This window comes from Periophthalmus magnuspinnatus, chromosome 20, assembly GCF_009829125.3.
Source record: "Periophthalmus magnuspinnatus isolate fPerMag1 chromosome 20, fPerMag1.2.pri, whole genome shotgun sequence".
Taxonomy (NCBI): domain Eukaryota; kingdom Metazoa; phylum Chordata; class Actinopteri; order Gobiiformes; family Gobiidae; genus Periophthalmus; species Periophthalmus magnuspinnatus.
Genome location: NC_047145.1, coordinates 5,009,109 through 5,034,523, shown reverse-complemented (window position 1 = coordinate 5,034,523; position 25,415 = coordinate 5,009,109). Strand labels below are relative to the sequence as shown.

The 25,415-nt window shown below is 37.3% G+C and overlaps 1 protein-coding gene across 4 annotated transcripts in view; it reads left to right on the top strand.

Moving 5' to 3' along the window:
* tnikb (TRAF2 and NCK interacting kinase b) overlaps window positions 1-25,137 on the top strand; it is a 62,547-nt gene extending 37,410 nt beyond the window's left edge. For 2 of the 4 annotated variants that reach the window (XM_055229992.1, XM_055229991.1), the window contains 17 exons: window positions 368-1,150; window positions 1,982-2,095; window positions 2,948-3,169; window positions 4,463-4,569; window positions 5,877-5,992; window positions 8,252-8,331; window positions 11,470-11,651; window positions 12,568-12,682; window positions 14,500-14,608; window positions 15,472-15,645; window positions 16,253-16,396; window positions 16,610-16,744; window positions 17,234-17,334; window positions 17,419-17,568; window positions 18,371-18,530; window positions 19,535-19,674; window positions 20,682-25,137. In XM_055229992.1, the coding sequence (XP_055085967.1) occupies window positions 368-1,150; window positions 1,982-2,095; window positions 2,948-3,169; window positions 4,463-4,569; window positions 5,877-5,992; window positions 8,252-8,331; window positions 11,470-11,651; window positions 12,568-12,682; window positions 14,500-14,608; window positions 15,472-15,645; window positions 16,253-16,396; window positions 16,610-16,744; window positions 17,234-17,334; window positions 17,419-17,568; window positions 18,371-18,530; window positions 19,535-19,674; window positions 20,682-20,765 (2,916 nt within the window). In that variant the 3' untranslated portion in view covers window positions 20,766-25,137. The remainder of the gene's footprint in view (window positions 1-367; window positions 1,151-1,981; window positions 2,096-2,947; window positions 3,170-4,462; window positions 4,570-5,876; window positions 5,993-8,251; window positions 8,332-11,469; window positions 11,652-12,567; window positions 12,683-14,499; window positions 14,609-15,471; window positions 15,646-16,252; window positions 16,397-16,609; window positions 16,745-17,233; window positions 17,335-17,418; window positions 17,569-18,370; window positions 18,531-19,534; window positions 19,675-20,681) is intronic. The other 2 variants (XM_055229994.1, XM_055229993.1) reach the window with 1 other exon arrangement.
* Window positions 25,138-25,415: the final 278 nt, after the last annotated feature.

The window sequence follows — 25,415 nt, the reverse complement described above, 5'->3', positions numbered from 1 at the left end:
GAAAGTTAAAACTCCAAACCATATTTCAGAACATTCTCAGTGGAGATAGATTAGGTTTCATGCCACACTGTTGAATATTATAGCCAAAGGAAAAACATTTCCATGGAAACAAGCAAGAGGAGGCCCTCCTCCAGGAAAAAAAAGAGCAAGGTTTGTGGAGATGCAAGCCCACTCACAATGCATGTTTTGTAGTGCAATAAAAACATCCAAAATATAAGAAAAATATTTTTTTTAAAACATGCTTTTATTTAAGTCTGTATTTTGGCTAAAAGTTACATGGTAAGGCTTTAACTGTTATTTAGAAGTGTAATCACATTTTTTATTATGTTATATTCTTTAATATTCTCACCTAACTGACAAACTACAGGTGATGCGTCGCGCCCAGAGTAATTCACCTCGGCTTCCCCCAAAGCAGCATCACTCTTTAAGGCAGCCACGTGATGCCCACCAACTGGAGAGCCTGCTACATCTCCCTGGATACAAGCCCCGCCCACGCCCACCCTCTTACCCTGCTCACGGTAGCCCATCCCGGGACAACCACTTGCCCGCAATCCGAATTACCTGCATGCCAGAGGGAGCCACTAGGGGGGGTAGTCCTGCATCTAGAGAGAAAAATGATAAGGAGAAAGCCTGGGGTCCGGAAGCTAGGCCGCGCAGTGCAGAAGTTAGTGGGTGGAGTGGAGATGCAAGGGGGAGGAGTCAAGATGATGTCAACCTAAGAGGGTGGAGTAATGGGCTTAAATCAGGAAGTGATAAGGAAAAGGGGTGGGGTCAGGAGGCGAGGCCGCGCAGTGCAGAGGTGAGAGGGTGGGAACAAGGCCAAAGGGCCCCAAGTCCAGATCTTGAAAACTTAAAGAGGCTGAGTTATGGGGCGAAAGATGGAAGTGGGAGTGAAAGGGGGTGGAGCCCAGAACTGAGGGGGCGGAGTCCAGGGTCAAGAGGAGGAAGTGACAGGAAAAGGGGGTTGAGCCCAGAACTGAGGGGGCGGAGTCCAGGGTCAAGAGGAGGAAGTGCAAGGGAAAGGGGGTGGAGTCCAGGCTTAAGGAAGCGGAGTCCAGGGTTGAGAGGAGGAAGTGCAAGGGAAAGGAGGTGGAGTCCCGATGTGAGCAACTTGAATTTGGACCCAAGGGGTCGGAGTCCAGATCGTCGGGTTAGTCGCCATGACAACAAACAAAATCTAATTTAACTTTTCCTTTTTCAGCAACTAAATTGATTAACAATTTGTTTCTCTACATGATTTTGTTTCCCTACCTGATTTTGACCGCTTTACTGTTTAGTATGTTCTCTGCCTGTTTATTTGTAGATAGAGAAACATAAACAATGTAATACTTTTTGTACTCTGCTTTGCTCAGTTATGTAATATATATTAACATTTAAAACATGTTTTCACTAGATTTAAGTAATTTCAGTAAAAAAAAACATGTGTGCCGAGTGTTTAAGTAGTACTGTATTACCATTGCATCTTCACCAAATCCAGTAATGTATTAGGACATTGTGTGAGAGAAATTGATGGCGGGCGCAGATTGGCATTCTAGGTTCTATCAGTCTGCCCCGGGACAGCTGTGGCTACAATAAAAACTTACCACGGAATAAATAATAGATAATACATGAAATTCTAAAGTCTGAAAAAGCGCTTTTTAAGACTATTATTATTATTATTATTATTATTACTTAAAAACTGTCCACATCAGGTAGGGATGACATCTTCAATGTGTTGTTTTATTATTTCCTAACATAATCGTCATGCTTAAATTTACTATAAAGATTTCTGCTTTTTTGATTCTTGCATTTTCTAGCAACTAACCATGCCTTACCTTCACAGCATCTATCACTATCTGTAATCTTATGGGATGCTGCTTAATATATTAACCTCTTTTTTGTCAGCTTCAACTGTCTGCAACACATCTGAACTTTCTATACTAACTATTGATTAACCATTTTAACAGATGGATGTGTATTGATTATTTACTGATTGTTCCAGCACAAAGTTTCAAACCGGATTTCGGATCCATCGCTGCCTCCGCGCTCAGAGTCATTCAGCAGCAGCATTCAACAGGCCAGGACCCCTCCAATGCATCGAGCGGTAGAGCCACAGGTAAAGAACTAAACCAGGACTAAACCAGGACTAAACCAGGACTATAAGAGGACTCAAGGAGGGCTAATGGAGGTCTAAAATAGGACTAAAACAGGACTAAACTAGGACTAAAACAGGACTATAAAAGGATTTAACCAGCACTAGACCAGGACTTAACCAGAACTAAGCCAGGGCTAAACCAGAGCTAAACCAGAACTAAACCAAACAAACCAAAACAAGAGCTAAAGTATTACTGTAAGGGACCTAAACCATTACTAACCCATGGCTATAAGAGAACTAAACCAGGACTAAAACATGCCTAAACCACGGCTAAATCAGGACTAAAACAGGACTAAATCAGGGCTAAATGAGGACTAAAGGGACTGAATCTGGACCAAAAAAGAGGAGTTAACTTGAGCTAAGCCAGCACTACACTAGGAATAAAACAGGATAAAACCAATAGGACTGAATTGACTAGAACTAAAAAATGATCATCAAAGGCTTTAGATTGATAGTTGTTTTTACACCAATTCTGACAAAGTTGTAATCTGTGAACAAAATCAGTCTGCTGCATGCTCTCTGTGTCTTATAAGACCCTAAAGCATTGTAATTGATTGAGACTACGGCTAAAACTGGTCTACCTCCCTCTGTCCTTATAAAAATGGAAAGTACTCAGCCAAACCTGACTATGCACCAGTAGCATGTCTTTAGATTCCTTATTCTTCCTCTCCTTTGTCAAAATCACTCTCCTGCTACTTTTTTCCTGCATTTATGCAAACCCAAATCTAACCATGCACTCCCTCCTCATCCCTCCACACCCCATTGCCCCGCCCCCTTACCTCGTGCCCCTCCTCCTGTCCCATGTCTGTTCAGATGGCTCACCTGGTCCAAGTGAAGAGCCATGGTTTGTCGGGCTCTCAGTCGCTGTATGACCCTCACGGTGTGTCATCTTCGTCGACCTCCGTGTCCCCCTCGCGGCCCCCCATGCCCCGACAGAACTCCGACCCCACCTCAGACACGCCCCCAGCCCCGCCCCTCTCCCGCCTGGCCCCACCCCTCGACTGGCTGAGGCAGGATGACGACACGCCGCCCAAGGTCTCTGCATGATCCCACTGTTAACGAGTCTGTGCATGTTAAAGTGCCTGGGATATGTGGTTAGAAGGAGTAAAAGAGAAAATATTTTTGTTTTGCAAATGGCTGCTTATACATTACACTACACAGAAAGAGGGGCATTTAAGCTAGAAGAAATTAAAGTCAAGTATAGGACATGTCTTACCTGGCAAATCCAGAATGATATCGCTTTGTATTTTTTATACAGACTGATATCTGTCTGGTCCCCACATCCTCCGGTGCTCAAGCCTTGTCAAAGTTTAGTGCATGTTTTTCAGCCCCCTGTTATATGTTTTTGTCTTTATTTTTTCCAATATGACGGGTTCATGATTCCTTGATTGGCTAATCCACCTGTCAATCACGCCCATTTGAAAACGGAGATTCACTGGTGACCAGACTCACAGCTTTGTACAAGTATTAAAGAAGTGTGTATTCTGGATCCCAGGCAAGGACGTTTCATGTAATAAAGCAAAGTGTTGCCCCAATACAGATATATTGTAAAAGCAGCATCTGATTATACAACTTTTATCCTCTACAAACCTGGAAGTGGGCTATTAGCATGCTAGTTTTTGTTAGCACTACAATCACAGCAAAACTCTACTCTGGGCTCTGAAAGTGGGGACATGTTATACTCATCACAGTGAATAATTAGGATGCTAAGAATGAATTAGGAAAGTGAGAAATATGTTTGAACCTCTGCCAACACTTTAAAATAAACTAAATAAACAAACTACTACTTGTTTTCAAATTTTTAAGACAGCTAAAGTTCAGTGTTTTTTATTGAAATAATATTTAGACCAAAATCCAATTACCCTTTTCAACTTCTACTTACAGACAAAGACAGGAGGTTATGCAGTGACATAATTTTATTTGAAAAATGCCACTCCATACTCACACACCACACTCCACACTGTCTAAGTGGCACAGAGGCAGAACTACGTGCAGCTCAACAGGCAAAATGTGTTTCTTTGCTTTTTATAGCCACATTTTTGTCTGTAGAGTTGTTTTCACCCCACAATAATTATTTCCTCAACACATGACTCAGAAACATGTTGTTTAAGAAGAGAAAGGTTCAGTTCAAATGTGTGTGATCCAAAGTCTGTGTCAGTGATAAATGTGAGTGTGTTTGCAGTGTCCCTGTGGGTTAGCTAACAGTTTTATACTGTTTACTTGAATGTCCTTGTTTTATATGTCAAGTACAGACTAAATATGTATCAAAGCTATGTATGTTATTTACCCTATCATTGAAGTTCGATTGATAGTTTTCTTGTTTCTCAGGTTCCCCAAAGGACGACCTCCATCTCTCCAGCTCTGGTCCGAAAACACTCTCCAGGAAACGGGCCGGGTCTGGGACCTCGAGCCGGAGCACACCTCATACGGGCCAGGTACATACATCATTAAAGTGCATATGACAGGTCATCTTTATTCTGAACTTATGGTTTATTGAGTAGATATTTTTACAGCATATGAGATCTGCTATAAAAAATTAAGTATAATTTTACACCAATCAAGAAGCAATTTGTGAAGAGAAGTTGAAAAACATGTTTGAAACTACAGAAAGTAGAGTTTGATTTTGGAGAGCTCCACATCGATGACACACTGGGAGAATTTACAGTTTGGTTCAATTTACACAAGAAACACATTTTTCTGATACTTTCAACAACAACTAATTTCAACAAAGTAAAGGTTTTATTATATTTTTATTTGTTAAATAATAACTTCTGTGTACATTAGAGGAGCTTTGGCAATAAAACATGGATTATGGAATTCCTATGATTTCCAACCAGGAAGTAAAATCCCAAACTAAAAAATTGACAAAGCGGGAAAGGAATTAGATTAGATTTTTTGGCAAAATTGTTAAATATAATAATAATGAATACGAATGAATGAATGAATAATGATCTTAAGTCTGTTTTAGTGAAATGAGTAGTCCAACCTGTCATAGGTACTTTAGGCATTTTAAACAAGACATGCTTTTTAGGGTATTTTGTGTGAAACTGCAACATGGATCATTATTGTACATTTTGTTCATTGTAAATCGTAATATAGATCTAATACCACTTAATTAAAGAAACAGGTCCACTGACTTCCTGTTCAAAACTACAGAACTGATAGACCTTAACTTTCATAGTGGCAGTTCAACCAGTAGATTTTCATTTGAACTCTTCATGTTTGACCCAGAGCCAGTTTTTTGTTTTTTTTAATCGCAGGTAATTGCAGAGCAGTGGGTGTGAATAGAGGAAGGTGAAAACTGCAATTTTTTGAAGCCTAAATGCAGGACAACTGGATTTGATTAATCATGTTAATATATTTTGATTCATTGATGCAGTTTCAAACATGCATCAATTAACTCATCAAAGTTGTTTTTACATAATATGTCTTATTTAAATCTGTGCCATACCGCAAAGCAAAGACTATGCAAAATTAATAGATTTTTGTATTGCATATTACAAGTTCTATATTCACAATTTTATGTTCATACGATGTCATCAATAGTAAAAAGTATCACAGAATTGAATATATAAGATACACAGTACAATATATATTATGAATAAATTGTAAGAACATGTTTTCCAGTTCACAAATCCTTCTAAAGCTTAACCTTTAGCACTTATACATCCCACTGTTTCCTCTGTCGTTATGTGTCGCCACTGCTGTTTGGTCCTGATGCTGTGTTTGTGTGTCGCCGTAGCAACCCGGACCTGCGGAGGACGGACGTTTCCATGGATACGCCCCTGAAGAGGACAAGCAGCGGCAGTTCCTCCAGCTCCAGCACCCCAAGCTCCCAGGGCGGCTCCAACGAGAGAGGTAACACATCTGTACACAGGGATATATATAGCACCATAGACAATCAGGGAGGGCTAAAATGAACAAATTATTCTCAAGCTTCAAATTTTTATGGAGGATTAAAAATAGCAGCCTTCAGCCAACGATATAGAGAGGGAAAGAGAAATTTGATCTAGGTTTGTCAAAAGTTGAAAAAACTAGTATCGAAACTAGATACTCATTTGAGCAGGTATCAATACTAAAAAAGTCACAGGACAGAAATGAACCTCACCTGAATAAAATGATCTGGAGCTGTATCAGAACAAGTATAAGACACATAGACTAGTGTACATCCATGGACCACTATGGAACCGACCTGGACCACTGAGGGATTACACAGATGTAACGCCACGTGGTAATATGAACGAAACTACTATCATTTAATGCTAAAAATGATATTCCATTGTGTATACAAAGATTGATTTTTTTATCATCATGATATCGGAACTGGTATTGAGAATCAAGTCTATTCTAGTCTATTTTAGTATCGTGACAACACTAATTTGATCATCGGAACGTTTTTACAATTAATTGAATCTGATTGGTCCAACAGCGGAATAAGACGAAAAATCTAACTTTGGTCAAATCCAGCTGACAGAAAAGCACAGACATGTACCCTGTCCACAAATGCACAAAGCACTTACCTTCTACACATTTTTCACAAACATAATAGTCCGTATTGACTCTAAAATAGGCTGAAGTTTGTCTTGGCGTCGGCATGTTTGTTTTGGTTTGCTTGGGCCTTTTGCCTTTGACTTCCACACAAACCTCAGTGCTGCTCTGTGATTGGTTAACCAACCACCTGTCGGACCCTATCACACCAAGATGGATTGTGAGTTTGTGAACTCACAAATATTGCGGGATTCCATCTTCCTGTGCAACGTTTTTGTACACGGGGATCTTTATAGCACCATAGACAATCTGAGAGGGCTAAAATAAGACTGATGAATACACAGAGAAGTCCTCAAGGTTAAAACTTTTATAGAGGGTTAAAAATAGCAGCGCTTCAGCCAAAGATAGAGAGAAAGAGAATTTAGTTCATAGAAAGCCAGTAAATGTATTAGAATAAATTTAAATAAATTTAAATAAAATAAATAAATGGGATATCAAAGTGAATAAATAAATGAATAAATAAAAAGGCTGTTAAATGAATCCAAATTTAATTATAATGAGATTCAGTTATTCAAAATTGTCAATAACACACTTTGTCTTTTCAATGGAAAGGTCTATGACGAATTTCTATTTTTTGTCATTCAAAACTTTTTTTTTCTAGAGTTGCCAGATTTCCTTATTATTATTATTATTTTTAATTTCCAATTAAAGTAATTGCCTAATCCTTACCGGACTAAAATTTTATGAATAAAATCTCATTTTTAATTAAAACAGGTTCTATGAGTTCTATGCAAATTGGTCTGGAAACTGTACTCTTCACAACAATAAAGGTTAAAAATAATAACTCCACTGCCCCTTAAAACAGCTCCTTAGAGATCAGACCCGCTTCAGTTCATTTAAAACAATCAGGACTGCTTCTCTTAATGCAAAATTACTCTACAATCACAAAATCACAAAATCAAGACGAGTGAATACATTTTAGTTTGGCTCCTTATCAAGAAAATTATCTGGATGCTAGCTTGATTGCATAATGGAGTACAGTGAGAGGGAGGAAACAGTTTATTAACATACAAACTTGAGTACTGACATCATTCTGTTACTGTCAAATTATTGACATACACACATTAACATATTTGTAAGTCAAATTATCCAAAAACTGACAACAAATTAAACAAAAACTTAAAATTTTAACTTAAACATACTACCTCTATCATACCCATACCCTGTAATTTGCATGTACTGCTTGTCTCTGTGTTACATAGCTCACATTTAATGCAACAAAGTATACATTTGTGAATGTGGTAATTCATGGAAATAGAAAGTTAAAATCATGTTTCGAAACATTCTCCATGGAGATAGAAATGTTTTATGTTATACTGTGGAATATTATAGCCAAAAGAGCAACATTCCCATGGAAACCTGGAAAGATGAAATAAGAGTCAAGTTTGTGGAGATGCATATTTTTCAGGACAATAAAAACTTTCAAAATAAAAATAAAAAAGTAATAAAAACATGCTTTTTTTTTGTGTATTTTATAGCTAAAATGTTACATGGTGGGGCTTTAAATTGTGTCATGGTCAGATTATTTGAAACAGGTATTAACCATTATCCTTTATCTATATATTTCAGGCAAGCATGAAGTCTCTACTCTCCCACGCTCCCACGGCTCTAAAGAGGACAGAGAGGTGACCCGCCCCAGTCGACCTGCTGTAAGTCTAACACTAAACACTGAACAAACACTGCTATTTACCACTCTCTCGACTGTCCCTTGAACTAACTGCTTATGTGTTTCATTCATTTGCATCTCTGCTCCATCTCTCAGAGCTATAAGAGAGCTGTGGACGAGGTTAGTCAAATATATGTCTAATCTATCCACACTGTCTGCATAATAGGATAGACTAGAATTTAGCTTGGTTATGAATTCAATCTTTATGCTTACTTTTAAATTTTAACATAAAGATGAACTGTGTAACATTTCTGGTGGAGGATTTCGCACTGTCTTGATTCCATAGAGATATTATTGCTTTGCCTGGAATGTTCCACAGCATGACATTAAAAGTATCTATCTTGCATTTATTCAGTACAATACAAAGCCATGCAGGTGTTTTTGAAATACCTTGAAAAACCTGCATTGTTATTGAGAGTGGGCTCGCCTGTCGTAGATCTCACCTGTGACCCGGCCCTGTGGCGTCACATATACGTCGCAAATATATTTGTCTTATCAGTTTAATGTCCTACTGGGGAACATTCAAGGAAAAACAAAAACATCTCCATAGAGACAAGCAGGTGTGGACCTCAGAGCATAAAACCAGAAAAGTCACCTAGTGCACGTTTAAATTAATTTAGAAATCCCAAGAGCAGATAGCTTTAAAAATAATTAAAACTTGCACAAACTGAGTAAAATAGTGCATAATTGTATCTCTGTTTTGCTAATATGAAGTAATTAGTGAGGTCTATTATGTAACAATGCTTTTAGCTTGAATAGTAAAGATTGATTTTGAAATAGAGCTGTTATGACAGTTAGACTAAGATGTTAGTTATTAGTCATTGTTCAAAACGCTGCCAATCCACTGTTTTTACCTTAAAACTTCAACTGTAATTTTCAAACTGTTCAAGCTTTTTATCAAAGGAAGTGTACAATATTACCCTAGTATATTTTAACTAAACTCTTCAAGTTACTTTACTTATAGTATAATATAAAGGTGCATCATGTAACTTTTCTGGGGTCTGGCGCCTGTTTGTTTCTATGCCGAAGATGTTATTACTTAAAAAGTTCCACAGTATGGCATTAAACTCATCTGACCTTGCACTTATTTAATTACAGGCGTTTGTTATTTAAAAATACCTTAATACATGCATTTTAACAGTGAGTGGGGTCGCCTCTCCATAGATCTGACATGTGACGTGACCTTGTGGCATCACCCAAGGAGACGGATATGTTTAATGCTACACTACGGAACACTGCAGGCAAAGAAATAACATCTCCATGGAGACAAACTGGTAACAGGCACTCCACAAGAAAAGTTACACAGTGTGCCTTTAATATGGGCTCACAAAATGACATAATCTTTACAGTTTTGAATAGTTTTGAGTTTCAGAGTTACAGAGTTGAGTTTCATACATTTCATTCATTTCTGTCTCTCCACTCTCTCCACCTTCTCTCTCTTTAGGAGGATCTGGTAAGAAAAACTGCACTGTCTCTTGTTTTCCTCCTTCACAAAGTTTAACCCTGAATGCCTTTTAAACCTGTGGTCCTTGAACGCAACACAGCAGCATGACGCACTGCTCACTGCCAATTTCATACAGAGATTTGATGCTTTCAACTAACAGCTCAGCCATATTGCCTGAGCTTAGCTGCATCATTTAATGTAATCTTTAATCAATACCCATTGTGTATATTTGAATTATAATGTACATTTCCAAGATGTCAGCTATTACTAATTTCTCTTCACAATGTTGACTTGTTTAATTGAGATGGGGACAGGTCAGAATTCTCAGTAAAAAGTCAATTTTGTGAGGAGGTTGGTTAAATATATTGATAATGAAGTTTGTAAATATAATAAATTACTAGATTCAACATTTGTGGATTTTAAAAACACCACAAAATTGATGTTGTAAAACTGGCTACTGCCCCCACCTGGGAGAAGGATGTAACTGCATTCTATAGTCTCAATATAACCAATGTTCTATTTTATATTCAGAGTAATTTGTATTGATAAATGTATATATCTACGATTAACTTAATTCTATTTACATAAGTTATTGATGAAAAAGACATTATCACACAGCCTGCAGCTTTCCCAATGTGAATGCTCTTTTCCCTAAACAAATATATGAGCCAACATTTTTAATAATATTGGACTGAAGCATGCAAATAAGTGTCTCCTCCTTGAAATCTACCCAAAGCTGTGCACAAAGATGTTTAAGTCTTTGTTTTTTGTTTATTTTGTGCTATGGGCCTGTGCACCCTTTTAAATATTCTTATAGTAAAATTGCATGGGCATTTTGGCTACATGTTGCACAATGCTGAGGTTAGAGTTGCCAGGAAACACAATCAAATCAATTAGCAAATCACAAAGACCGCTTTTTCTGAAGGACCATAGTTTCCACACATTAAATATTCTGTCTTAAATATTATGTATAATAGCTGCTAACCCGGTAGTTTAGATCTGTAGAAACGTGTTATTTTTGTCAATTCTTCTGGACATGTTTAAAATGTGAACTTTGAACAGAATCCTATTATTAAAACATAAATCACAGATCTAATTTCAATCACAATGCTTCTCAGAATTGCACTTAGATATCGCAGAAGGAAATACAGGTTAATAGCTATGTTATTGCCTGGCTGTATTAATTAATCAAATATATAAATGTAAAGTTGTGCTGCTTGTACTTAGTGATATATGGTCTGCAAGATCCTGATACTGCTGCAAAAACACAGCAAAAGAAACTTGCTGCCATCATTCAAACAAGGATGTTGAATTTCTGCACATTTGTGGTTAATAGGTTGTGTTTATGTCAAACCACAGCATTAAAATGGAGTTGGAGGACAGGTCAGAGGTCAAATCAGTGGTAGAATTTTTCTGTTTAACTGCCAGATTGTAAATATGTTGACCTGGTTTATGGTTGATATCTCTGTAATTACTGGGCTTATCCACATGAAACAAAAACGGGCTCAAAGTTGGTCAGTCACTTAAAGCCATATGATTATTATAATACGTTTGTGCACCCAGTTTCTTACGACTAATGATAAAGATAGCTGTTGCTCACCCCTACTCGTGCTATACCCCCTCATTGACTTAATTGTATTTCCATTAATTAATTTCCTCATTATTATATTTTTGCAGGACTTGACAGCTTTGGCCAAGGAGCTCCGTGAGTTGCGTCAGGGGGAGGAGACAAGCCGACCTCCTGTAAAAGTAACCGACTACTCCTCATCCAGTGAAGAGTCCCACAGCAGCGAGGATGAGGAGGGAGAGGGCGGCAACAACGATGGGACTGTTGCCGTCAGCGACATCCCACGAATCATGTGAGGATCAGACGGTCACACTGCGTTACTGTGGAGAGGGGAACACATACATCCATTTTATACCTAAACCAAAGCTTATTAACAATTTACTTCTGAGAAACTAAAGGCCCTATACTCATTTTCTCATGGAGTAAACTCAGTTTGACTTTAATTCTACTGCTGGTCTGCTGTTAGCCAATACAGTATTTATCTATTCGTTTTTCTGTCTTGCATTTATCCAATTACAGATATTTTGGAGAAATAGATATTTGGCTTGGACATCACCTGTTTGTCTCCATGGTGATAGATATGTAATGCCATTCTGTTCCATTCCAAGCAATAAGGCAAGATGATGGCAAGCCATCCACCTGGAAAGTTACACACTTGGAAATGTACCATAATCTAAACCAGTGTTTTTCAACCACTGTGCCGTGGCACACTAGTGTGCCGTGAGATATTGTCTGGTGTGCCGTAGGAAATTATCCAATTACACCTAACTGGTCTAAAAAATATCAGGTTTCGCACTGAGTGAGTAGAAATATTTTTATTTTATTATAAAATGCTTTTTTTGTGTGTTTATTTGATTCCTGTTCAAAATAATCTGATGAGAATTACTTTATATTGTAAATATAGGATGCAGAGTTTCATTTTTTTTTACATTTTCTGCTTATGGTGTGCCTCGTGATTTTTTCAATGAAAAAAATGTGCCTTGGCTCAAAAAAGGTTGAAATACACTGATCTAAACTACTTAAATCCATATTATTATTTAGGCTAGGTGTGGTTTTGTTTTGCATGAGGGAGCAAGTTTGTCTGTTTGTCTTATGTTATGTGTTTTGGACTCCTCAAACATTAGATGGCACATCTCAAGGGGCATTAAAATAAATTCAAACATTATAAAATGAAATCTTTTTACTTATTTTTAAAATTTTTGTTTCAGGCCGGCGGCGAGTCAGGGCGGAAATGAGTCTCTGGGCGGCTCTTCGGGTCAGAACGATTCTCACAGTGATTCTTTTGGAAACAGCTCCCAGGACTCCACCCTCATGATGAGAGAGGTGGGACCAGCGTTATTACAAAACAGGGATGGCCTGTATAATATAATGTATAATGTATTTTTCCTTACTGCAGCTGAAATTAATAATAACAATAATAATGCATCAGATTTACATAGCATTTTTACACGCTCAAAGATGCTTTACATTACATTATTCATTCACCATAATCTCTGGTGGTAAACTGCTACTGTAGACACAGCTGCCCTGGGGCAGACTGATGGAAACAAGGCTGTCAATCTGTATCACTGGCTCCTCTGACTATCACCAGCACTCACACACAACACTTTCATACTAGGCAATGTGGCTGAAGTGTCTTCCCTAAGGACACAATGACCACTGTTTTACCACTGGTGCCCCACTGTGGCACTTGATATTCCCCGTGGTCTCCCATCCCAGTACTAACTACACCCAGCCCTTCTTAGCTTCTGAGATCTGAAGAGATCAGGCTTTGATGAGCCGGTTAATGTAGTGTAACTTAAAATATTCATAATAATTCTTTCTTTTTAGTCTTAACAGGGTAAGGGTCCCATTCATTTTAGTCCTGGTTTAGTCTTTTTTGAGTTTAGATTTGGACATTTACATTAGTTTAAATTGAACATTGCAACATCATCAAAATAACTAACTGTAAAGCAAAATTACAAGCTAATTTGAACTTTTTCATATTTTAAACTAAAATTATTAAACAGAGCTCACCAGTTTTCTTTACTTTTATTCATTTTGAATTCAAAACATACCCAAATTGCAAAGGTACTACATTCTGTATATGTTGCTCTCTGCCCTGTCCACTATGGCGGTAAGACTCCTCCTTCCCTCATACACCTATAGCTCTTTCGCCGCGGTTTCTCTAGTAGCTTCTATGTTTCTCCAGAGGCTCAGACAGAGGAGGCGGAGCTCTGCCGTCAGCAACAGTACCCTCCCAGACCTGGTACAACCTGGCCCCTCCCCCCTGGTCTCCCCTGGCGATACACCCGGGGCTCAAGTAGGTGGAGTAGCAGTGCCCAAAATATACCCCAAAATTATTATACCCCCAAAATACCCCCCAAAATCCCAATGCCCGACTTGATTTTTGTATTTGTTTTGAATGTGAAACTATCCCATTCCTCTACACCACGTTTGGTTCTTTACCTGTACCCTCTTGACCCTCAAGAATGGATTTTGAGTCTATCTACAGTAACACTGTGATTTCTGTAAAAGATTAATAAGTTTATCCTAATTTTAGAAGACACATGGAACTAACTTGACTTAATTTTGTTAAGACAAAACCATTCCAAATTCCATTTTTAGTGTATCATGGTGTATTCGAGCTTCTTGCGCATGTTTCCAGTGCAGTTTTAACTACAAATGGCAAATAAACTAACCTAACCTGTTTGGGGCTGCACAATATAACTCAGTTGAATCAAAACTGAGATTTCAGTTGGCACATTATCACATATTATAATAGAAGCAATAATATTTAGAACATAAATCTCCTCCAAAGAACAAAAAAATCTTAGACCTCCACAAGCATGCTCTGAAATGCATGTGATTCTTATATTAGTTTAGAAGTTTATATTTCAGCCCTCTTTCAAATGTTAATGCTCCTGAAGTTGTTTACAATGTGCATTGTGAACAAAATCTTACTTTTTAAACATAAATTGCAACTCTAATCACAATTGCAATTAAATTTTTTTTCAGAATTTTGCAGCCTTGTTCCTGCTCCATGTTGGTTTCTCTTCCTGCTACCAAACCTTGTACATGTGTTTGTGTAGTGTTAGTACCATTTGTGTTGCTGTTTGTAAAGGAGTAAATTAATAAATGTTGTATATTTTTGTGTACAGTTCGGGACAAGCAGCAGTGGAGGGTCCAAAGCCTCGTTTACTCCTTTTGTAGATCCCAGAGTTTATGGGACATCCCCGACCGAAGAGGATGAGAAGAACTCTGCTGCAGGTACACGATAGTCAGCACATGTGAAGCAACTTTTTTTTTAATCATTTTATAATTGTTTTAAGGTTGTATTTAATATGTTTGTCACAATAGCAAATTTTGAAGTGCAATATAGACATTAAACAATATTATTGAAACCAAAACCATAAAGCAGAACTCTCCAAAAAGTGTTCTTAATGTACAGTATTTCAGTAAATAAATAACAGAATGCAGCACTTAAGTAGTTAGTTTGTTAGAGTGATTCATGCATGTTTGAGTCATTTTTATTCACTTGCGTGCTTACAGCATTGTCAGGTTTTTTCTTCTTCTTAATTGGTGAAACACATACGATTCAGCAGCATTGTGTAGTCATTTTGGCAAAATTAAAAAATAATTAAAATCCACCGCTCAAGGCTGTGCACCCAGTCCCTGAGAGGGGTTAACACATGAGACGCTTTATTGTGATGAAGTTCACAGTGATGATTTTGGACTTGTTTCTTTTATGAAGTCATTTTAGATTAATATTGCAATTTAATGTCCAAAATATAAGTTAATGATCCACAGGTCCATGATGATGATCCACAAAAGCACAGTATGTCTTCTTAAAGACCATTAAGTTATTTATTTGAACAAACAAGCTTTGAAACAGGAGTCTATCCACAATAAACAAAAACTGAAAAAACATAAGCTGGGTTTAACAACTTATATATTTACTTATACTTATATAATATTTTAACAGTGGTAGCATTATTCAAATCAAGTTGTAATTTTTGTTGATTGTTGTCAGTGGAAAGGACTTTTAAGCTACAGCAATAATATAGCAGATTTGTGGATCCTATTTTTACTAACACAAAATAAATCTAACCTTTGTCCATCTCTGTGTCCAGCATTTGCAGACGAGCTCCTGAAGGCAGAGCTGGAGCAGGCGCGACTCAATGAAGCCCGAAAGATCTCCGTGGTGAACGTGAACCCCACAAACATCCGTCCACATAGCGACACGCCCGAGATCAGGAAGTACAAGAAGCGCTTCAACTCTGAGATCCTCTGCGCCGCACTATGGGGTCAGGAATACAACACTTATACTCAATTATGTTGATGTTATGTAACTCATGTTTTCTTTAGATCAGATGTTAACTCAGCACTGTTAGTCTGAACTATTTTTTAAGCTAGAAGCCATATTAAAATGTTGTTTCCTTATCATTGTTTCATTCATGCATCAACAATTCCTCATGAAAACTCCAAAAATAAGTAGTGCCTCTCTGTGTTTAAGACCGCCATAAATTCAAGGCATTTGCTCTCAAATGTTTTTTAGGAAGTTGAAATAATGCATAAAATGTACAGGTTTCAGGCATAAGGATTCTTTTCTTATTTGCAGGATTTGGCATGACAACACTACACCATTGTTATAGCGATAATAACAATGGAGGATCAATGTTTTATGTCTTTTGAATAGGAAAATCCTTCAAATCAGGAATGAATCAGTTGGATCCATATGTTGTGAAATGGTATTATCATTCCATAAAAAAATACTTTTTTCTTGTCTTTATCTTCCTGTGGATCTGGATGAAAAGTTTCCTGAGCAAAAATTAAGCTTTTTTTTTTTTGCAACTTGCAACTAGATTTGTCAAATATAATGCACTCCTTCAATTAGCCCTTGTGTGTTCTCAGGTGTGAATTTACTGGTGGGCACAGAAAACGGACTGATGCTGTTGGACCGGAGTGGACAGGGTAAAGTCTATAACCTCATCAACAGGAGGCGTTTTCAGCAAATGGACGTATTGGAAGGGCTCAATGTCCTCGTCACCATCTCAGGTACGTTCAGCCTCATGTGGATTTAAGGGAGCTGTATGTAGTCTGCGCTCTCAAAGTTTTAAATGTTATTACAGCCTCAAGTGAGCCTGAGTGGCCAGTGCCTGTGTATAGAGAACACATACACTATCAGTCTATCAGTCAATGGGTTTTAGTTTTTTTTGTTTTACTACTTTTAACATTACAACAGGCTAAAGTGTTTGTGTGATTTTTCAGGGAAGAAGAACAAACTGCGCGTGTACTACCTGTCCTGGCTCCGAAACAGGATTCTTCACAACGACCCAGAGGTGGAGAAGAAACAAGGCTGGATCACTGTGGGTGAACTGGAGGGATGTGTCCATTATAAAGTCGGTACGTGCACCTACCTATCCATTAGACTCTGCACTGCATTCTTAAAGTTTGTGACTAAACTAAATTCCCTAATTGATTTCCAAGAAATACATTACTTTATTGAGACTGTACAGGATTTTTATGGACCACAGCAAAAAGGAGAAGGCGTCAAATCTGTTATTCACAAGTACTTTTGGTCAAATTTGGTTAGATCATAGAGCTCTAAACAGTCTAATTCTACCTCACTCCTAACACCTGAACATAAAGATGTGTTGTATTTAAAGTCAATAACAGTTCTAAAACTTGTACTTTGTTATTTCTATAAAATGGGGGCTATCATAAATGATGTGTTTAGAATGTCTGCTACATCATCTTGAATTAGATCTGTGCTGCTCGACCTTTAACAAAGACATGTTTTTTTTCTGGTATTCAGTAATAATATGTCTCTAATACACACTATTTAATATTCTCAAACTTAATTAACCAATCGAGTGTTTCTCTTTTTAACAGTGAAATATGAGAGGATCAAATTCTTGGTGATCGCTCTTAAAAACGCAGTGGAGATTTATGCCTGGGCCCCAAAACCTTATCACAAGTTCATGGCGTTCAAGGTAAGAACCAAGCACAATCTGTATGTTTATATTTATAGTTTGACATAGTGTACTTAATGGCGGTATAATTCTGTGTAATTACAGTCCTTCACCGAGCTGCAGCACCGCCCCCTGCTGGTTGACCTCACTGTGGAGGAGGGTCAGAGGTTAAAGGTCATTTACGGCTCCACTGTAGGTTTCCATGTGATTGACGTGGACTCGGGAAACCCCTATGACATCTACATCCCCTCACATGTAAGAGCACAGTTTAAATATGGGGTTTTATATGTGCAGACCTAAAGTAACCCTAATGCATGGATCTAATTGTATATCTGTAATATCTGGATAGGGTATTGCTAACTTAGACCTGTCGTGAGTTGGACTAGAGGCCACTCATTTGTACTGCAGCAAAAAAAACCTCTCCAGCCCAGAAAGCTTTTTTCCACAGAGCACAATCTAAACACAAATTGCTCATTAGCGACTGCCTATTTTTCTGAGTTCAAAATGCTTAATTTGTCCTAAAACAGGTTTTTAATTAACCACCTAATGTACCTAGACCATTCACTTAAATGGGTGAAGGCACCCACCATAGAAACTAGAAACTTTTTAGAAACTAGAAACTTTTTAGAAACTTAAGACTGGTGTGTAAACTAGATACTTGAACATGTATCAACACTGAAAAGTAAACATAAAAACACAAATTTGAATAGCTGAATTTGAAGGTTGATTTGATTTTTTAAATTTTATTTTTGTTTTTACTACTTTCTACATTTAGATACATTTTAGATACATACATTATTTTTCAACTGACTAAAGGGTAGATTTTTTCTTACTACATAATTCCATATATCTTGCTTCATATATCTGATGTCTTCTGTATGTATCTAAAATGTAGAAATGTAGAATGTTTTAAAACTAAAGAAGCTAATAGCACATTTACAACAACAGCAGCTGCCCAAGAGCAGAAGAACACTACAAATGCACACCTTAAATTGTATTAAAAGCCATATACACTCATTGGCCTCTACTCTATTTGGTTTTTTTTCTTTCTGTTCAGATCCAGGGCCAGGTGACTCCTCATGCGATCGTGATTCTGCCTAAGACTGATGGGATGGAGATGCTGTTGTGTTATGAGGATGAGGGGGTCTATGTGAACACTTACGGCAGGATCACTAAAGACGTAGTGCTGCAGTGGGGGGAGATGCCCACCTCCGTCGGTATGGTTACTAACACAAAACTCTTCTACTGGTGGTTTTCAGATTGTAAAATGTGATGATGCCATACTCGCAGATGAGGCAAGAGACAGATTTCCCTATTGATTACATTGTACTTTACTATGAAATATTCAAAAGGTAAATGCACAAATGTTGAACCTGATGCCTTTTCTTTAGTGACTAGAGACAGGAACTCACTATTACACCAGAAATCTATGTCTGAACATTATTTATTTTACCTGCCCCTGGCTGTATTAAATATTATTAGCCTATAGGATGTTCTGATGTCATCTGAAACACAGTGATTAAGATTATTTAGCTTCTCCATAAACCCAAAACTGCAAACTCATGTGCCATTAATGTGTAGGAATGTCACAATGTCACAATGATTATTAACAATTATTAACACAATGCAAAACAAGTGAAGTGAAATGCTTTTTCTTTCATTCTGATACATTACAAAAGTAAAGTTGTAGTGATATAAACAACCACATAAAAAAACACTATACTTTTAGGTTTATGTTTTTGGAGTTGGGAAATAAAATGTGTTAATTTTGTGACCAGAATAATCACAATTATCACAGGATCCCGATTAATGTGTTTCCTAAGTTAGTCAGCTATTAGCTATCAGTTAGTCAGTTATCACCATCAAACTGATACAGATATAAGATTGATTTTATTCCAATTATAAAAAGATTAAATTACTATAGGACATGTATTTGTACCACAGTAGGGTAAATTGCAATCTTGAAGTGCCACAGTGGGTCTCACTTCTGTCAGTCTACCCAAGGCAGCTGTGGCAACAATAGTAGCTTTACCACTGAATTTGGAATGAATGTTTAGCAACATAATGAAAAACACTATAGAACACTGATGCACAAATGAACTACCGTGTTATTTTATGAAATTGTAAAAAATTCAGGGACTGTTACTGACCAGTCGCTGTTTGTAGAACGAATGTAGAATGAATATGACAAATTAACACATTTTTTTGTGTTGTGTTTCAGCCTATATCCACTCAAACCAGATCATGGGCTGGGGGGAAAAGGCCATAGAGATCAGATCTGTGGAGACGGGGCACCTGGACGGAGTGTTCATGCACAAAAGAGCTCAGAGACTCAAGTTTCTGTCAGAGAGGAACGATAAAGTGAGTAATACACACAGGACTAGATAACAACTCAAAATGTTTGGCTATTTAGGCTAGTAATAATAATGACATTACATAGTCTTTTACTTTCACTGACCATTTTGATCTACCAGTTTAATTGGATGTAAAAATATTGTTCTCAAGAATTGGTACAGACATATACTGCGATATCGATAATAGTGAAACTACTCTATGCCACTGATACAATAATGATAATCCAAGATAATCCCAGTAAACCATTTTAAATAGACAGTATCATTCAAAAGGCCTGAACAAAGGTCAAGCTTACTTTATTGGTACCAACAGGTCATTCATTCACATATACACATCTGCATCTGGAAAAACAGCAACAGAGCAGAGTCCTAACTACACTAACTAAACTAAAACCCCGCTAAAACAAGTACAGCATATGTGCAAATATATAAGTAAAATAACTATAATAAAATCATTTGTTCAGGGCACTTACAGCTGCTGGAACAAACGTACTTTTGCAGTGCATGGTTTTACAGGATGGTACTTTAAACCTCTGTCCTGATAGAAGCAGTTGAAACTCATTATTAAGAGGATGCGAGTGGCCTCTGTACCTGTCTATCTGGTATTTTCAAAGACACAAAAATGAGACAAACTAAATCATATCTGAAGGAGCGGGGCAAGAAACACAAATATTCAAATCATTTCATATTGCCGACAAAGCTTTTGTCAATTGTAGACTTACCCACAGTTGGACGAGTAACCACAACTTTTACTAAAGTAAGAGGACTGTTACTTCAATAAAAGTATGACTCAAGTAGCACTAAAAGTATACGACTAGAAAAGTACAACTTCTTTAAAATGTTACTTAAGTTAATGTAAATAAGTACTACCCACCTCTGGATATCTTGATCTACAGAGGCATTATTTGTTCATGAGATCATGGCTGAAAAGAATATATTAGGGTTTTGGTTTTTTTTATTCTTCAATTGTGATTTGATATTCAATTCATGTTCTACAATTTGTTTTCCTTGCAGGTTTTCTTTGCTTCTGTCCGGTCTGGCGGCAGTAGTCAAGTCTTCTTCATGACTTTGAACAGGAGCTCTATGATGAACTGGTAACACGTGTCTGCGATTCCAGCTACGATGGGACAAACTGACCAACAAAATGGCCGACAGCGGATCGCACGAGGAGGACAGTGGACAGTGTAAGAAAAAAGAGAGTGATTTTTTATGGAGGAAAACAACACGCTGCTACAGGAAGAGACGAAATCGCAGGCAAAACCTTAAGTCTGTGGACAGCCTCTTTAGCCTTTGGAGAACTTCTCTGTGTAGCTCTACATAAAGCCACTGAACGTTCACACTGAGAGGAGCAGCGGACATTTTTGATGATGTAATAAGGTCACAGGTCAAGGTCGTACCTATCTATGGAGTTATAAAGGGGATGTCATAACTCTGGCTCCGGGTCCAATAGAATTCAGTTTGCCACAATGGCATTTTAATAGTATTGGTACAGTCCCTTTAACTTGCTCTTGCTTTAAAATGGCTTGACGGCACAAAAATAATCCTCTTTTTTACATTTAGAAATGATTTTCAGATATAGATTTTGAAACTATTTACCAATACAATCTTGGCCTTAATAAAAGTGCAGAAAGGTGCACTATGTAACTTTTCTAGTGAATGCTATGCTGCCTGCTTGTCTCCATGGCGATGCTGCTTTGACTGGATTGGGCAAAGTATTGTATAGCATTTTTGTATTCAATTACACGTGTTTTAATCGCCTTGAAAAACATCCAGGGTCACCTCTTCATAGACCTGACCTGTAACTTGGCCTAGTGGCATCACATATTTGTCTCCATGACGATAGAGAAGATTAATGCCATACTGTGAAGCATTCCAGACAAAGCAATAACATCTCCATGGAGACAAGCAGATGACAGACCATCCACCTGAGAAGTTACATAGTGCAACTTTAGACAAAACATTTATATTGTAAAATTAAGTACACCCACAGATATTATTTAAATCCTGTTACTTCATCGCATTATTACTTTTTTTTCCTTCCCCACTGTTGTGCCAAATGCCTTTAACTGCACAAAAATACAATTAAAACTACAGATTTATACCACTAGGCCTCAAGTCGACTAAAGAAGCTCTCAAAACCATTGTGTGTCTCTGTATCTGACCCAAACTGCACTCACGAGACTACACCTGCAGGGGGAGTTCATGCAAAAGCTACTATTAAGAAACAATTGATTTATATAAAGACAGATTAAATTTGCGAATCGTGAGTTTAATCTGCCTGTTTACATATAAATACCAAATCTTCAGCTAAGTCACTCATTCATTCTCAAACTCTTCCTTTCTGCCTATAGCTCTATGTACCACACTAATCAATGCCAGATTTTGTGCATATATTTCGTAGCTATAGTTCGTACTCCTCTCAGTGTGAACCCAATCCATCATGTGCTGCTGCTCAAAAATTTTACATCTTGACTTTTTAAAGAAACAAAAATAAAAATCTCACTGATTAACTGGAATTTTCAGACAGTTGTAGATAGTTACCATGGTTACAAGAGCGGCACAACACATTTTCACTATAAAGAAAGTGGCGTAGATTAGTTTTAACTTCGGAGGTTGTTCCTTTGCAACTGTTTTAGTTCGATTCACTGCAAAAATGTAAATATTCACTGCTGTTAAAGATCGAATTTACAATAATAAGGGAAAGGAGGAATCAACTGGTCTGGCTTATTGTATATTTAGTTTCAAGTCTCTCTATGGCATATATTTTGTGCATTTAAGCTAACACCATGTTTGTTTTTCAATTAGACTGGATGTAGTTTGCTTGTCGATACTTGTCCCAACAAAATATATTTGTTTTAGCAATCAGTTACTTAAAACAGACAATTATAGAGCGTGAATTCTCAACTGATGGGTATCACAGGTATGTTTTTTATGTTTTAGGTTGTGAAGTTGAAGAAATGGTTGAAAATAGATGTGTGAAAAATTTAAATAGGTTACAGTAAAAGTTACACAGGTTGGCAAGATGGCAGAACAAATAATAATGATAAAATGACCCAATAAAATGGAAATAAACCCATATATTTTAAAGAGGGGGCATTATGCAAAATCGACTTTTGAAGCGTTCTACCGTGTTATGATGTTGTTCCCTCATCAAAAACATGCCTGAAGAGGTTTTAGATGTCATCCATGCATGTTTGACTAATCTAGTGATCTCTCCTGGGGCCTATTTGAGCTCTCCTCTGGTTACCAGTACGATCCTTTCCAATGCTCTGCCCACAAGCCTATGTCACCTTCTCCCACATGACAATTCTCCAGAAATATACAAAACCAGGATATAAAACAATACACTACAACAGATACAACTTCACAAACCTGATGGGATGTACAGTAGTTGTGGAAGCACTTTGAAGAAGGAGTGACTTAGTACAGAGAGCAAAGAGAGCGGGGGATATGTTAATATGATTTTTCAGCAAATATAGCATTTTCAAAACAGTAAAAGGTAACATGGTGATCTAAATATGGTATGCATTAGCAGTTAACACCCATAGTGTAATACCCCCTCTTTAAAAAATGCTAAACACTATTGGGGCATTTGCTTGTCTGTTTTAGCACAAAAACATTAGCTTAACAACTCTCTATTTTGTTACAAAGTATAGGTCAGGAAGCCCTCCCAGAAAAAATCTTAATTGTCCAATCATAACTGTTTACCCAAAAAGGGGTGGGCCTTCTGTACTCTTTAGTTCCTGTAATTGGTGCTTTACTTTTTAAAATTGTGTCACTCAGGAACCAACATATTCTACATTTTAGTAGTGCTGCCCCCTTTTGATCATTTGTTAGCATAGCAAGTTGCATAACTGAAATAATTGTTTCCATGGAAATTACAATAACTTGCATATGAAAAGACTACTGGACCAACCAAAAGGATTGGAAGCATCAAACGTATGTAACTACACTCAAATAAATAATGATCAAACACAATTTGGGGGTAATTTTAACTTAATATATTTAAAGGTGCACTATGTAACTTTTCTCGTAGGGGTCCACCACTTTTTTGTCTCCATGGAAATGTTACATTGACTGAAATGTTCCACAGTATGGCATTATCTATCTTGCATTTATTCATTTACAGGTGTTTTAAATACAATGGGAAAGCATGCAGTCTTTCTGTAAGACATTTGTCTCAGATGTTTGTCTAGAAGTTTAATACCACACTGTGGAACATTCAGTGCAAAACCATAACAACTCTATGGAGACAAGCAGGTGGCCTATTCTGAGTAGAAAGGTTACATACCGCACCTTTAAAATAACATACATGTAATTTGACCATGGATGAAAAAATTACGTAATAAATTTATTTTGAGTAGGGAAATCTCCTTTAGTTTAATGTCTTTTACATTGTCTTTTACAATACAATGTTATCATAATGCACCTTTTTGACGTTTACAGTTAGTTACAGTTTGAATATTAACTTTATAGCTCGATGTTTACTGTATTTTTGCTTTCAGAGATTCAACTTCATGTTAAGCTTCATTTTTGTTCAATTCTTAATTACGCACTGCAAAAACTATATATCAAGATCAGTTGATTAAAAGCTGCAGTATGTAACTTTTCTGGTCTTTGCCTATAATGTTCCACTGTATAGCATTAAACTTATCGATTTCACATTTTTTTAATTACTGGTTTGTAAAAATACCTTGAAAAACGTGCATCCTTACTGTGGCATCACTTGCTTGTCTCCACAGATATAGATAAGTTTAATGTTATACTGTAGAACATTTAAGTAACAGCTATACCATCTCCATGGAGACAAGCATGAGGCAGACCCTATACCAGAAAAGTTACATAGTGCACTTTTATCCCATGCTTGATATAGATTTATTGCAGTGCATGCGCCACTTTGAAGCCTTTTACTTTGAGTTAAGTGAGAAGGCAGGGTCCGATTGACTGAGAATAGAATGAAAAGATATATATAGTATATACTGTAACACTATTGAGGATATCCTTCTGATCATTTTAGTGAAAGACAAAAAATAATGTTACTTATTACGAGGAAACTTAGACGTCTTTCTACAGAATAGAGAAAATAGTTATAAAGATTTCGTAAAAAACAAAAAAATACAATGTTTTTATTGTGGTATTATTTGTAATTCAATTTTTGTATCCAGACTGTGAACGTATGTTGAATGCTTGTTTCAATGAGTGTGTGTGTGTGTGTGGGGGGGGGGGGGGGGGGGGCGTGTGTGTGTGAGAGAGAGAGAGAAACCAGGCGTGTGCACGTGACAGTAGAGACGTGCACGTGACGATAGGGGTGTGCACGTGACGATACAGCTGTGCACGTGTGGGTGACGTGCATGAGCGTGACTGTTTTCACTTTTGTCCAAAATCACTGGAGCCCGGTCGAACCTCGACTTGGCTACGCACATCTGTGGAAATGTGATGGAAATTCAACAATAAATGTCCTCTCCTTGTACAGCACACAACGCTCTGTGTCTTCTTTAATATGTTCAAGTTCCTACATTTCATCTTGGTTTTAATGAGACAAATGATGATCAATTACATGATCATCAAACATTATTAAACGTTACCAAAAAACAGTCAAGTTTTATACATTCAAGTATTTAACTTTTATTTGCCAAAAAATAAATGTATGTTTTTTTCTTTATTTCACTGGAAAATATAGAAAAACATTCTTTCTTACTGTGAGCAGTCTTTCATCTCCACAAACCTGACTCTTATTTGGGCTGTAGG